The following is a 14,043-nucleotide window of genomic DNA, read 5'->3' as shown; positions in this document are numbered from 1 at the left end:
GTTTCTCTCGGGCTTCATTAACCTCCTTCATGTGGTTTTTAATCTCCTGGGGGCATGAATAAGAGCTTAATTTAAAACGTTTCACCCCGATTCGCCTTACATTTCCAGCATTCACCATGCAAGCCTTGTTAGTGCAGTAGGTAGTGTGTAAGTCTCATAATCTGAAGGTCATGAGTTCGATCCTCACACAGCAATATTTGATTTCTAGGTGGTGGCCTAGTGGTTAAGGAAGCGGTCCCGTAATCAGAAGGTTGCCGGTTCGAATCCCGATCCGCCAAGGTGCCACTGAGCTAAGCACAGTCCCCACACAGCTCCCCGGGCGCCTGTCATGGCTGCCCACTGCTCACTCAGGGTGATGGGTTAAATGCAGAGGACAAATTTCACTGTGTGCACCGTGTGCTGTGCTGCTGTGTAAGAAAGTGACAATCACTTCACCTTCACTGCTATTATCACTTGAAGGACAACAGGATCTTCACCCTGCAGACACTCACCAGCATCTGTGTCTTCAGGTCGGTCATCGTGCAGTCAAACCTCTTCAGCTCAGCCAGCAAACTTGCCGAAAGGTTCTAATGGTTCATACAAATAACAACAATGATGATTAAAAAAAAAAAAAAGCAATGAATATTGCACAGACATTTAAAACAGTGTCGCCAATTTCAAATATCAGTAATATCACAATCTGAAGTGAAAGAAAGTTATTAGAGGGGCTTCTATCGTTTGACTGTCAGAATGGTGGCGTAGCGTTACCATTGTCGCCCTTCTCAGTTCTTCATCTTGGGCCGATGTCTGACATATTTTCTCTCCCACCACTGAAAGGTTAATACAGTCATTACTGAAATATTATGCACATACACACACCTATATATGAATGAGTGAGCAAGAGGTTAAAAAAAAAAAAAAAAAAAATCAATAAAAGAGGCTACTTTGTATCTTACCAGGGTCAATGTTTTCGGCCACAAGAAGAACGTGGCATTCCCTCAGACGCTTCAGAATGTCTTCGTTTTCCCCCCTGAGAACACTACGCTCCTGCTCCAGCGTAGAACATTTACTCTACACATACGAAGGAATGCAATCGGTGTAAAAAGGATGTCAAGTTGAGGCTCGGGGTGTGTAGCAGGCAAGAATCTGACAATAAAACAACACCTAATACCAGTGTTGCTGTGCAAAAAAAAACAAAAAATGCAATACTCGCCATTGTTTTTAGCCAGTTTAACTTGTAAAAAGGTTAGTTTCAGGTAAACCTGCTTTATATGCCATTAAGCCAGTGGTGCTGAGAGTTGGTTGACAAACGCAAAATGAAACGACAGAGACTTTCCTTCTGCGAACACGCACCTGCATTTCGTGGAGCCGCTTTTGTAAAGCCTCGTTGGTCGACGCCAGCAGCTGGTTGTGTTCCCTCAGCTCGTTCTGCGCGGCATACCGGGTCGAGGGTCTGAGGAAAGACGGACAGGCGGCGTTCAGACAGGACGTCGCCCGCTTGGGGATCTTACGGCCAATTTGGGGAAATAAACGGCGCTCACGCTTTGAGGGACTTTCCGGGCGGAATTTTCCTGAGAAGAGACAGAATCGCCGGTTAGTTAGTTGAAGCCCTGGGCTGTGGAATTGTGTGCGTGTTGATGTTGTTGTTTTTTATTTTTACCTGGCAGGGTTGTCGCCGAGAGCTTTGGTGACTGTCGTCTTGGGTTCACCTTGTCCGGCCTTCTTCATTTCAGCGAGCAGTGGTCGACTGCAAGAAAAGTTCGACGCGATCACAATCATCTCAGTCAGCATATATATATTTAATAAACGATCACCGTGCTCCTTTACCCAATGGCCGCCGCGACAACGTTACATCCGAGGAAAGCGCTTCGGCGCGCGCCGCGCTTGGGAAATTTGAAAGGGTAAAAAAATAATCGTCACTTCCGGTTGCGGGACTTGTCGTTGGTGCCCCCTCCTGGTTGTCGGTGGAACGTGCGATGTTTCGTTCGCAGTGTTTTCGTGACGTTCTCCACCTACAAAACAGTTTATGGGTAATTTTGATCTGGTTCTGTGCGCGCCTAATATACTTTATCCTTAATTTATTACTTATATTTACAGCATTTATCAGACGCCCTTATCCAGAGCGATTTACAATTAGTAGTAACAGGGACACACTCGCCTATGATTCAGAAGACCCAGGTTCCTGAGCAAGACACTTAACCCTAAGTTGCTCCAGGGGGACTGACCCTGTAACTATTGATTGTAAGTCGCTCTGGATAAGGGCGTCTGATAAATGCTGTAAAGGTAAATGTAAGTGTCTTGCTCAGGGACACAATGGTAGTAAGTGGGATTTGTCTTCCAGTTCGTAGGCGAGTGTGGTACCATCTAGGCTTCTACCACCCCGTGTCCCGGCGCTACTTCTTAGTTTATTATTAGAAAAAATAAATATAAGGGCCAATCGTCCCTAAGGCGGCAAGTGACCGTCACGGGGAAATAATGATCTTCATTTAATTTTCTTGTCAAATTTTTTCATATGAATTTGCAATCAATGTTGAATCTTGAATAAAACCAGGCAACCAATGCCATGGCTTGCTTTTGTGAAGATGTAGGCAGAGCGCGACACAACCAGTGTTCGTATTTTTAAGGCCCCTTGGGTTAGCTTGTAGTGGGATCGACGACCATCCATTGCCAAAAAAAAAAGAAAAATTGATGTAAAAAAAAAAAGTGCGCATCGTGGATATTACGCGGATTTGGCAACAAGGTCTGTGGCGGGGTCCCGTAGAACCCAAACGGCGCTACTGCGCATGACAGCACCGGGAGCGGTTAAATTCAAACTGCCGGAGCTGTCTAACAACAGCGACTCGTACACACCAGAAAAGGGCTGTCAAATGCAAGCGGCCTAGACGTAAGTAGACGGTTCAAACCCCAAAATGAATTATTGTTCTATAAAAACGCACGCACACGCGAGTCACAACGTCCAGTCGCAGGCGTGAAAACGCGTTCAGGTTGTTAATAGTTAGCAAGCTAATGCTAGCAGGCTGTATTTAATTTCTGTCCGTGGTCCGTTCTCCACGTTGACCGGTTTTTAATAATAATATTTTTTTTTGTTACGTTGATAAACCCCTGCGCCGTCAGTGATCCTTCTGAAGACCCGAGTGGGCTTCCGTTATCAGCCTGTAATGGATCCCACCGAAACCCTGAGATTCGAGTGAGTACATCGATGCCTTGTTAGCTGCGTTATTACTCTAGGCCAGAAAGGACTGTATGTCCTTTCAATAAATCCTTTTGGGAAACAGAAGATCATTATGTGAGCGCTCTGTACGTGTATATTATCTGTATAATTTTTGTTGACGTTTATTCATGCTCATTATAGTCTTTGTTTTTACTTATTGACCCATCCCTATTCATCCTACATATCATGTGAAAGTGATACTCAGCGCAGCACCCATCTAAATAAAAAAACTAAAAACTGACCTAATCGTTCTATCAATTTCAGTTTTGAACCTGCTGGGTCAAGCAGAAGGAGGATTTCATCGGTGCGTAGTTTATAGATTTATGACAATATCAGGCCTATTTTTGTTTGTTATTTACTTTTGTTGTTTCGTACATCTGCTGCTTTACCAGATTTTAAAAGCACCTCGCCCTTCCACCAGACTCTCTGACTCAGACCAGAAAGAGGTTCAGGTAGCAACAACTGAGCTTTATGAGTTTACGCTGCCTGTTGGATTATTGTCCATCAGATGCTTTAAATCTCTTCTGTTTGCTCATGTTTTTTTTTTTGAACAGGCTGAGAATGTCAGGCCAACAGAAAAAAGGCGGAATTCACGTAGGGTCAGCTTTGCCTCCAAAAATGACATTCGTTTGTTTGCAAAGTAAGTATTCACAGCGTATGCTTCAGAAATGTGCACCAAGACCCTCAGAGTTTATTTATCACCTCTCCTCCCACCAGTAATGAAAGAGGTGCGCCTCCTGTACGGAGTCCTTTGCAAGATGTTTTCACCAGCGGTATGTTTTTATTCGGTTTTTGTCTTAAAATGTGAGACAAGATTATATATATTTTTTATTTGATTTGATTTTTCTTATCCCTTTTTATTTTAAAGTCTATTAAAATGTAACACATTTGTCTTTGATGGGAATAAGGCTTTCAGTTGCATTTCGGCGAAAAATTACATTATTGGTTTTCTTTTCTGTTTGACAGGAACAGATCCTGAGAGCACAAAGTAAGGCTAAATCTGATTACTGCAGTTAATGAATGTTTGTGCCAATTGGTGGTAAAATTCAGATTGTGTGTTTATTAACTGTTTATACAGGGGCATCTATATTCATGAGGATGGGACTCAGCCCGTTTCTGGTACTGAATTATTTTCCTCTGTTCCGCCATATTGTTTTGTAGCACTGATTTCTAACTGTGGTGCCTTGTAATGTATCTGCTCATGCTTAATTTCCTCTTTTTTTTAATACAGGCATGGATGACCTGTTAATGGCACCCCTTCACGTCTCACAGCTAAACAACAAGGTTATCATCATTTTTAATGACATGAAGGCTTTTAAACCATTTTGTGTCGTAATTGTATTCATACTATAATGAGACACAATTCTTCAAATATCTTAAGCACACCCTTAACAATTTGCCCAATTGTATTGCTAAACAGGTCAGGTTCTTCACTGACCCCACTGCACAGGGAGATCAGACGAAGGTTTTTGATGCAGAAGAAGATGCCTACATGGACATGACCCACTGTCACACTATTGTTATTGACAAGGACTCAAACCTGAAAAATGAGTCCAATCTGAATCTTGACTGTGGAACAGAGATGACCAGCTGTGGACTTTCTAAAAACGAAACGACTCAGGACAAAAGCATATTCCACACTCAAGTAGAAAGGGATACTGACTTTTTAGCCTTCCTAGCAGGTTTTTCACAGAAGGATAATTCCAAAAAGTGTGATGTGGCACCTAAAAATGTTGATTATGTTACTGGAACCGACAAAGAAAATCTTCCTCCAGTTCTGTCATCGAGGAGATCAGACCGTCCAGGTACCTCTCAATCCCAGGGTCTTCATCTTAAGAGGAGAAGTACAGGACATCCAGAACAACAACTGATAGAGCGCACAAAAATCCACACTGAGGGTGGAGGGCCTCGTCACGGGCACTATGATGTTCCTGGACAAGGTTTACACTGGATAAGTGCCCCGCAGCAATCAACTTTGCCCAACAATGAGGACGATATGGAATTGACAAGAAACCAGACTGTTGCAATCAAATTCAAAACTACAGATGTGGATAATAGAGCTGAGACCTTGAGACTTGATCCCAATAACACAAAAATTTTCTCTGCGGATGAGTGTGGGATGGAGCTTACTGGAGTAGTGAGTGGGTCCTTTGGAGTTCAAGGGCAAGTTGAGACTCAATTTTCCAAAACTGCCTGTGCATCCACTCATGAGCTTGGAAATCAACATTGGGGTGGTGGCTTTCCCAGCGTTGCTAATGCATTGTGTCTTCCTGATTCTGACAGCACACAAATTCCATGTATTTCGACAGTAAACATCAAATCTAAAGGCTTTGATCAAGTGGAGCCTTTTGGTGAAGTAAGGAGAAGCATGTTGTCTAACCAGACTGTGGTGGATTGTGAGGGCATGAACCTGACCAAAGCTCTCCATGGACATATAGAAGTGACCCATATGGGCAGAGATGAAACAAATAAAACCCTTATTTTTTCAAAGGACGATTGTGATGGTATGGAACTTACGCAAGGACAGAATGTTGTAATCAACTTCAAATGCTCTGAAAAGGAACAGTATGTCCACAAACCAAGAAAAAGCCTGTCCTTTCACCAAACTGTTGACTTCATGCAAGATGAAGCCATGGAGCTTACTGAAGCAGTCACTGCATGCATTGAAGCTAAAAGAAATGACACAGTGCTTCACTCAAATCAGAGTGTTTGTATGGATTTGCCCTTAAACCAGGCAGCTTTCAGTAACTCCAAAGATTATATAGCTTCTGGTTCTTCAGGTTCTGATGACATGGAACTTACTAGAAGTCAAACAGTGGTCACTGACTCAAAACACATGGTGGGTTATTCATTACAGCCTGCCAGGAGCATTTGCAATTTTGACAAAACCATTGTGTTTTCAGATAAAGATAATGGCATGGAGATGTCTCAGTGTCAGACGGTTGCAGTGCATACAGAAGAACAAAAACTGACAGTCAATGAACCAAGAAAAAGTTTGCATTTTCATAGAGGTGTTGAGTTCATGCAAGATGGCGAGGCCATGGAGTTGACAGAAGCCATCACTGGATGCATAGAAGCCAACAATTACTCAAGTGGCAACAAAGGTGGAAGCCTGCTTCCCTCCAACCAGAGCATTTATATGAATTCGATTTCAAGCCAGACTGTGGCCAGTGACTCCAGAGTTCATGGTTACTTGGATCCTGATGACATGGAACTGACTAGGAGCCAAACAGTGGTCACCGACTCCAAAAACGTTGGCTTGGTGCCTCATTCACTAAAAATGTCAATCAATAAACCAAGAAAAAGTTTGTCCTTTCACAGAGGCGTGGACTTCTTGCAAGATGGACTGACCATGGAGCTGACTGAAGCAATCAGTGGATGCATAGAGGCAAACGGTCACTCAAACCAGACTGGGTTCACTGAGGTGAAACCTATTCCAGATGCCATGGAAATGACAAGGAACCAGATGGTAATTATTGCCTTGAAACACACAGAGTTGGTCAATGATTTCTCACTCAACGCTGCAAAGGATGTTGGTGGCAATCAAGAGTTGAATAAAACCCGTTTTTCAAATGATGACCCATCGGGAACAGGCTTGGCGTCTTACAATAGTGACAATTGCACAGATGACTGTCCGGGCATGGAGATGACTGGGGTCATTGGTGGAAATATAGAAACAGACAGCATGTTCATTCCTTCCAATGCGAATACATGCATGGATTTGACTTTAAACCAGATTGTTTCCAATGTCTGGCCTGCTAGTGGCTCAGTCCCTGATGACGACATGGAAATTACTAGGAGCCAGGATACAAACAGAACACTTATATTTCCAACGAAGGACAATGAAATGCAAATGACTGGAACTCATGGAAAGAAAAAAGTGTTGTGTGGTTATGAGGAGCCGTTCTTCAGGTCAGTAAACGATAAAGAAAGAAGCACAGGTTGCAGTAGCCTTTCAGATTTTAATGACACAGAAATGACTAAAAGTCAGACTGTTCTAACTGAGTCTCACCAGGCAAGAAAAAGTTCACCTAACATTTCATCTTCATCTTCAAACCAATTAAATGATGGTAGAAAAGAAGTAGAGAGAAGCAATGTTGATTGTCCTAAAATGATGGAAGGTCTGGAAATGAACAGAACAATCACTGGAAATGTTGGGATGGATACAGTAGAATGTAAAATTCAAACCTGCACCAGGACAGAAGTTGAGACTGGTCTTATTGGCACTCCTGAGCCAGACGTCTGTTCATCCCCTGTGTCTTCAGTAACCCGAGACTTTGAAGATCAGCAGAGGGTAGCCATGTCTTCCATTTCTATTCAGGACCATAGAGTCCTGGAATCCTGGAAGTCTGCCAATGCAGTGACTTGTGATCTGGATGAAATGGAATTCACTAGAAGTAAAACTGTGGTTATAGACTCTGTTGGCGTAGAAAGAACAAATGAACCAGCTCCTGTGGATCCTCAAGATCACTACACAGAGTTTCTTTGTCAGGAAAGTGTGCTTCCTGAAGGAAACACTCATGTGGCAGACAGCGCTGATTCTGTAGTGATGTATGGTGATAACCGGTCTGAGGAACCGATCAAATCAAGACGCAAGAGTCTGGCAGATCTCCAGTCAAAACTTCAAAGCATATTACAATGTATGAACCACAGCAACGAGGAGGTGGCGGGGAGCGTCACAGCCCCGTTGCCTCAGCTGAGGGAGAGATTGACTGAAACGGAAGGTCTGAAGGAGTTGAGAACTACAGCGACTTCAGACGAGTTGCGGAACAATTCACTGTCTGAAGGTTCTGAGAGGAAAACCATGGGCAGTTGGCAAAACAAGGCACTCACAGCACGCATTTCTGTTGGAGGGTTCCTTCCCAAACTCCCCTCGAGACCCAAACCAACGGATCCTGACCCTGTTATGTCCAAAATTGCTGCTGCAGTTCAGAATGATTACACCACTTGCGAACCCAATGGCAGCTTCGAGACTGTAGACAATCTCAATGATATCGAGCTGCCAGAGATGAGCACCAATGAGGATGTGTCTGAAACCTTGGACAGAAATTGTCTTAATAAGACAATGGATATAGAAACACCATCCGAAGTTCCGGTGCAGGATGATGAAGATTCAGCAACCTCTCAAGGCCTGAAAAGACCATTTCCCGAGGATCACCAAGAGACTGAAGATTCTCAAAGAAAGAGGCCACAGTCAGAATCACCCATTCAAGAAATGGTAAATTTTTTCCTTCAGTTGAAGACTATTTGGTTAATTTTACAATCATTTTAGCTGAAAATAGGTAAACTGTATGTATACAATTTCCCTCCCAACAGGTCCCTTCAAGCCCTAATGTACTGTGGGATAGTAAAGGTCCAGCAGGGTCAGTGAAGACCATGGATTGCACCAACTCCAGCAGTAACTCCACCAATATTAAATGTGAAGCAACGTTTGAGTCCAGTGAGTGATCGAAGTGGAACTTGAAATGTTTCTGTTCATTTTGGCGAAAAATGATCTAATTGCTATATGTTCATGTTGCAGTGTATAAATCTGCAGAAATGCAAGGTGACTCCCAGATGGATTATGAGACAATGGATTCTGAATTTGATTTCCACAAGGTATTCAACCTAAAGTATGGTTTTATAAAATTGGTTTGTGTGTATATTCAGTAAAGGCCACCTTCTCATTCAATGTGTTTTCTTTATTTTCACATCCATTTACATGTGGACCAATGAACAAGTGGAGTTATGTACTCAACAAAAAAAGGTGAAATAACTGAAAACATGTTTTATATTCTAGTTTTTTTGTTCTGATTACTGCTTTGCACACTGGCATTCTCTCCATGAGCTTCAAGAGGTCGTCACCTGAAATGGCTCTCCAACAGTCTTGAAGGAGTTCCTTCAAGCACTTGTTGGTCCAGCTCACCCCAAACCATCTGGATTGGGTTCAGGTCCGGTGACTGGAGGTCAGGTCTCCACTTTTTGTTAAGAACATAACTCCACATGTGTTCATTCATAGTTTTGATGCCTTCAGTGAGAATCTACCAACGTAAATGGTCATGAGAATAAAGAAAATACATTGAATGAGAAGGTGAGTCCGAAGTTTTGGCCTGTACTGTATATATGTAATGCTTTCTTTTTTGTTCTTCATTTCAGAAAGTTGAAGATGGCAGCATTACAGTAAACGAGTTTCTGCGACACTTTGGTATTGACTTTGTCATACACAGATCTCGGCCAAGTGCACTTCCCGAAAAGGTGGGCACCAAATTTCACTGTAAATCCAAATCCACCTGACTCACAGGAAGACCAAGCTTTTTAAAAAAGCTTTGCATATTGTTATTATGTTTGTATGTTTTTATGTGTGAATTTACTATTGTTAAATTCTTAAAATTGGAAGCACATGTTTGCTCGTTTTATTCCAATAAAACGAGTTTTACCAAAGTTTATTTTACGAGTTTTACCTTATTTTAGTTTGTTCCTGATGACAAACAAAGTATTGAACACCATCTGCGGGAGCTGCACATTTACCGCCCCAAACAAAGGGTTTATGATGCTGAGTGTGAGAAGCTGACGGAGCTGGTGGAAGGGTGGGTGTCCCATTTCTTGTTTTTTTTTTTTTTTTTTTTTTTTTTTTTTTTTTTTTTTTATAATTTTGAGTATAAATACATAATTTTGTCTGTGCTTTCAGATTAAAGCCGCGGATGCTGGAGCAGGACAGTCTGCTCAGAAATGTAAACAAATCCCTTCTGCAGGAAATGCTTGTCTTGTCAAAAGAACAGGTGTGTAATTTTAAAAAATATTAATAATCATGTTTTGTTGTTTGAAAAGCATGAATGTATTTCATTCGTTTTTTTCCCCACTAGCTCCAAAGCTTTGGCTCCAAGCTGAAAGAGAGAAAGGGTTATTTTAGGAAGAGAAGTAAAGCCCGCTCTCATGAAATGAAGGTTGGGATGTATTCTGAACTGGTCCACACAGTGCAGGTGAGCTCTTCGGAACTCAATTTAACGTGTCTCTGTGTGATTTTTGGTGCGATTGCATCCTAAACTGTTTCTCCTCCTCCTCCTCAACCGAGTATAGGAGGCTGAGGAGAGCCTGAGGGAGAAGATAACGAAGGCTGACAAGTGGCTGGAAGAGTTGGATGCATGTGCACATGGTTTGGAGATGGGTATGCAGAAATATTGTACAGTAGCACTTTATGATGTCATTACGCACAACTTTTTTTTTTATATATATATATGTATATATATTTGTATTTTAAAATCAAAACGAGAGAAATATGGCAAAACTGAATTACATATATTAACAATACTTTTCAATTTGTTTTACCTTTATGCTTTAAAGAGATCCTATATGATTTTGTCTCCATATTTAATTACGTTTTTTTGTATATTTTGTACTCTAGAAATATCTGCAATTGACTCTGCGGTGACAGATTCATTTGACCTGCCACCAATATTGGAAACACGGCAAAAAGGCAGGAAACATATCAACATACAAAAAGCATTACTGTGGTTTTTGAGGTAATGTAGTTGAAATTTTTTTATTTATTTTTTTTAAACCCTAGAACTGGATACTCTAGATGTCGCTCTGGAAAAGAAACAAAGGTATGTTTTATTGTGAGCTGTTTGTTGCCTCAGATGGTGATTAAAAAAAAATCATTCATTTCAATAAAAATATTTTACCGCAGGAATTTTTAGGAGTTATCATTGTTGTTTTTTTTTTGTGCGTGTAGGCACCTTACCCAGTTGGGATGTGAGAAGATGGCATTGGGGGAAAAGCTGGTGATCTTGCAAAAAAAGACTCGAGAGATGGAAAACCACATCCATCTCCTGGATAGGTTAGCTTTGCTCTCATACATCACCAAATAACACTTTTATTAGACAAATAGCTAATCGAGGTTTTGTAACAATTCTAGTCTGATTATCCAAATGAAATATTTTTTTTTTTATTTTATTTATTTTTTTTTTTTTATCTGAAAGTGTGAATGAATGGAAACTGAGCCAGAAATGCAACAGCGGAGCTCTGTTCAGCTTTTTGTACAACTCTATTCAGTTAGAAGTGACCTTCCAGCAGTCAAAAGGTAAGATTCATCCTGTTTGAGATACTGTTTATAACATTATTTTTTTAAAAAGAGGAGGATAAGGTGCCATGTATCAGCATTATGCTTTATAGGAGAACATGGCCTGAGCAACCAGTCTGAACAAGATCTCCTTGACATCTCATTCCATTTTCTGCTGGATGGTGAGAGTAAAACATTCACTACCATTTGGTCGTTTTGGTGATTTTCATGTTGGCCAAATCTTTCTTTTTTTGTCGCAGCTGATAAGTCAGAGTGTCATGCAAATATGCTGCATAAGCTGATTTACCAGTACACACAGTCTAAAAAGAATTGGACAGAGGAGTACCAGACAACTCGGGACATTCCCATGGTAGGTTTAAACCACTTTGAAACTACTAATCAAAAGTTTGGAAGCAACTTATTTGTTTATGGGTCTTGTATGTTTTATAATATAGAACAAAACTGAAGAGACAAGATTGAAATAACACACCAAAGGTTATATAATAAACCAAACAAGGCAGCAAGTAAGCTGTGGGCTTCCATCAAAGGTGCCCATGGAGCAGTGTGCACATTAACTTGCTCAAAGATACCTCAGTGACACTTTGGCAGTTCAGGATTTGAACCCTTTGGTTAAAGGTATGCTTACCGACCAGGCCACCACTGGTTTCTCAACCACCTTAAGTTGGACAACGGAGATGGCCCATAAGCCCCAAAGGCTCGTGTTAATGAGCATCTTCTGATGAAAAAAAAGATGTCGAAGCATGTAAAACTGAAGAAAAATTGATTCATTATTTGCATTTATCAGACGCCCCTTATCCGGAGTATTTGCAATCAGTATATACAGGGACGGTCCCCCTGGAGACACTCATGTTTAAGGATCTTGTTCAGGGATACAATGGTAGTAGTAACTCTGTGGTCTTCTGGTTCATCGGCGAGTGTCTTACCCACTAGGCTTCTGTCAAAACAATACTCAAGGCCTCTACTAAGCAAGCCAAGCCAGCAGTCAAAAAAAAAAAAAAAAACTAACTCATTTGCACACCTTCACCCTACCAGTTACACATATTTTATGTTTAAGACGTAAAAGTGCAATATTTGCATATTGGTTCATTGTTTACTTGCAACATTTGCAATACTGTGGTCTGTAGCAGTCGCAAAAAACATTTCACTGCACATCATACCGTGTATGACTGTGTATGTGACGAATAAAATTTGAATTTGAAACATGACAGTGGAAAGGAAAAACTCCCATCATCCCCCAGTCAGCACTGAATTACCCTGGGTTGTTCACAGGTGTATCGCAATGTGAGCTGCTTTGCTGTTTAAAATGTCCTCCCATCTCCCGTCCATAACCGCCACAGAGTATGTGCGTCCAAGCTTTTGACTGGTAGTGCATGCATATAACTTGAGTTTTGTGATTCACAGTAAACTGACAGCCTGTGTTTCTCTTGACAGCTGCTGCATGATGTCAGCCTGGTGGTGAGCCGCTGTCGTCTCCTGGGCGAAGAGATCCACCGGCTGAAGAAGTGGGGTGCTCTCAGACTGGGGATTTTGGAGATTAGTTGTTCGGACACAATGTAGGTCTAAATTTGTTTCATTTTTTTAATAAAAGCTTTTATTTTAGTAATGTTTTTTGCGTTTTTGTTCCAGGGTCAGTGTCTTGTTTTCCAGCCTCAAAGCCTTTGTCAAGTTCCAGATCACCTTAGATATTCCCTCATCGTATCCATTTGGCTGTCTTAAGATCCAGCACTTGCATAACTATATTGGTGAAACAAGGTTAGAAATGAGCACTTTCTGACCATGTTAATATTGTACAGTTTTATAGTGAACATCGTATTATAGAAGGCGAAATGTTTAATTTTTTTCATTTTCCCCCTTCCAATCCCCTGACAGAATGGATCAGGTAGCGGCCAGCGTGTCTTCAGTAACCCCTGCCAAGAACTACTTAACCAAGGTCCTGAAGATAATTCATGACGATCTGCTGGCCTAAGCCTGACTTAAACCGGTTTTGTTGTAAATACTGGAAATGTGTATGTATAAATGTTTACAGTTTATCATTTAGCTGTATGCAACATTATATTTTGTTGTATATATGTTGGTAAATAATAAAATGTTAGTGTTCCCACTTTAAGAGCCTAAGCGTTTAATGGTGCTTTTTTGCATATTCTTTGTGTTGTGAAAATAAATTTGTCGTGAAAATCTGCAAGTGTTTTTCCTTGCTTTAGGAGCTGTCTTCGATTATTATTATAATTGTTTTCCGTTAAGGGCAATGTCGCATTTAGTGTAACACTAATTCAATACAGGTTATTACTAAATGTATTAACCGTTCATTTAATGCTGCTATTCCATAACTGAGGATCGATTAATGAACTCTGGCTTCTGCTAGAAACATTTTCAATTTCCGAAGCAATTTCCTTCGGGATTGATAAAGTTTCCTGATTCTGATGCTAAGAGTCCACGTTTAGGACATATTTCAGACTTGTTACACAAACACATGTGAAACACATTCACAAATGAAACTGACACGCATGCATTTTTTTCATTTGTTTTTAACTTCGCTAATTCCTTGGAGTTTGGGCCAATGAAGACATAATTCAGTTCTTCGCGGACACACTGAGATGTATTGAGATGATACAGAGAGAAAGAAGGGAGAGCGGCGACGCTGCCCGGTTTGGACTGCGCATGCGCAACATACCATTACTGATATGAAACGGGTCGCCACTCAAGAATCCACAGAACCGCCTTCCGGATATAGTGAAGATTTTTCCCCTCACACGAACATGTGAAAAGCTTCACTAATGCTATATGGGCGTTTAAC

General features: G+C 41.2%; 2 protein-coding genes across 2 annotated transcripts; both read left to right on the top strand.

Annotated features, from left to right (window-relative positions):
• Positions 1-2,809: 2,809 nt before the first annotated feature.
• LOC114763649 (kinetochore scaffold 1-like) lies at positions 2,810-6,162 on the top strand. Its single transcript, XM_028953417.1, has 11 exons — positions 2,810-2,863; positions 3,094-3,166; positions 3,455-3,494; positions 3,583-3,642; positions 3,745-3,830; positions 3,908-3,963; positions 4,157-4,178; positions 4,269-4,309; positions 4,422-4,474; positions 4,611-6,029; positions 6,094-6,162. Exons 2-11 carry the CDS (start codon positions 3,138-3,140, stop codon positions 6,160-6,162), a joined length of 1,875 nt encoding a protein of 624 aa, XP_028809250.1. The 5' UTR covers positions 2,810-2,863; positions 3,094-3,137.
• Positions 6,163-7,245: 1,083 nt separating this feature from the next.
• LOC114763648 (kinetochore scaffold 1-like) lies at positions 7,246-13,215 on the top strand. Its single transcript, XM_028953416.1, has 17 exons — positions 7,246-8,408; positions 8,507-8,630; positions 8,712-8,788; positions 9,326-9,424; positions 9,641-9,756; positions 9,858-9,948; positions 10,033-10,149; positions 10,247-10,334; positions 10,572-10,643; positions 10,734-10,773; positions 10,902-11,006; positions 11,149-11,249; positions 11,342-11,410; positions 11,489-11,598; positions 12,681-12,802; positions 12,876-13,001; positions 13,119-13,215. Exons 1-17 carry the CDS (start codon positions 7,302-7,304, stop codon positions 13,213-13,215), a joined length of 2,661 nt encoding a protein of 886 aa, XP_028809249.1. The 5' UTR covers positions 7,246-7,301.
• Positions 13,216-14,043: the final 828 nt, after the last annotated feature.

Source organism: Denticeps clupeoides, chromosome 14, assembly GCF_900700375.1.
Source record: "Denticeps clupeoides chromosome 14, fDenClu1.1, whole genome shotgun sequence".
Classification (NCBI taxonomy): domain Eukaryota; kingdom Metazoa; phylum Chordata; class Actinopteri; order Clupeiformes; family Denticipitidae; genus Denticeps; species Denticeps clupeoides.
Note: the sequence above shows the minus strand (reverse complement) of the source record. Positions and strands in the feature narration are given on the sequence as shown.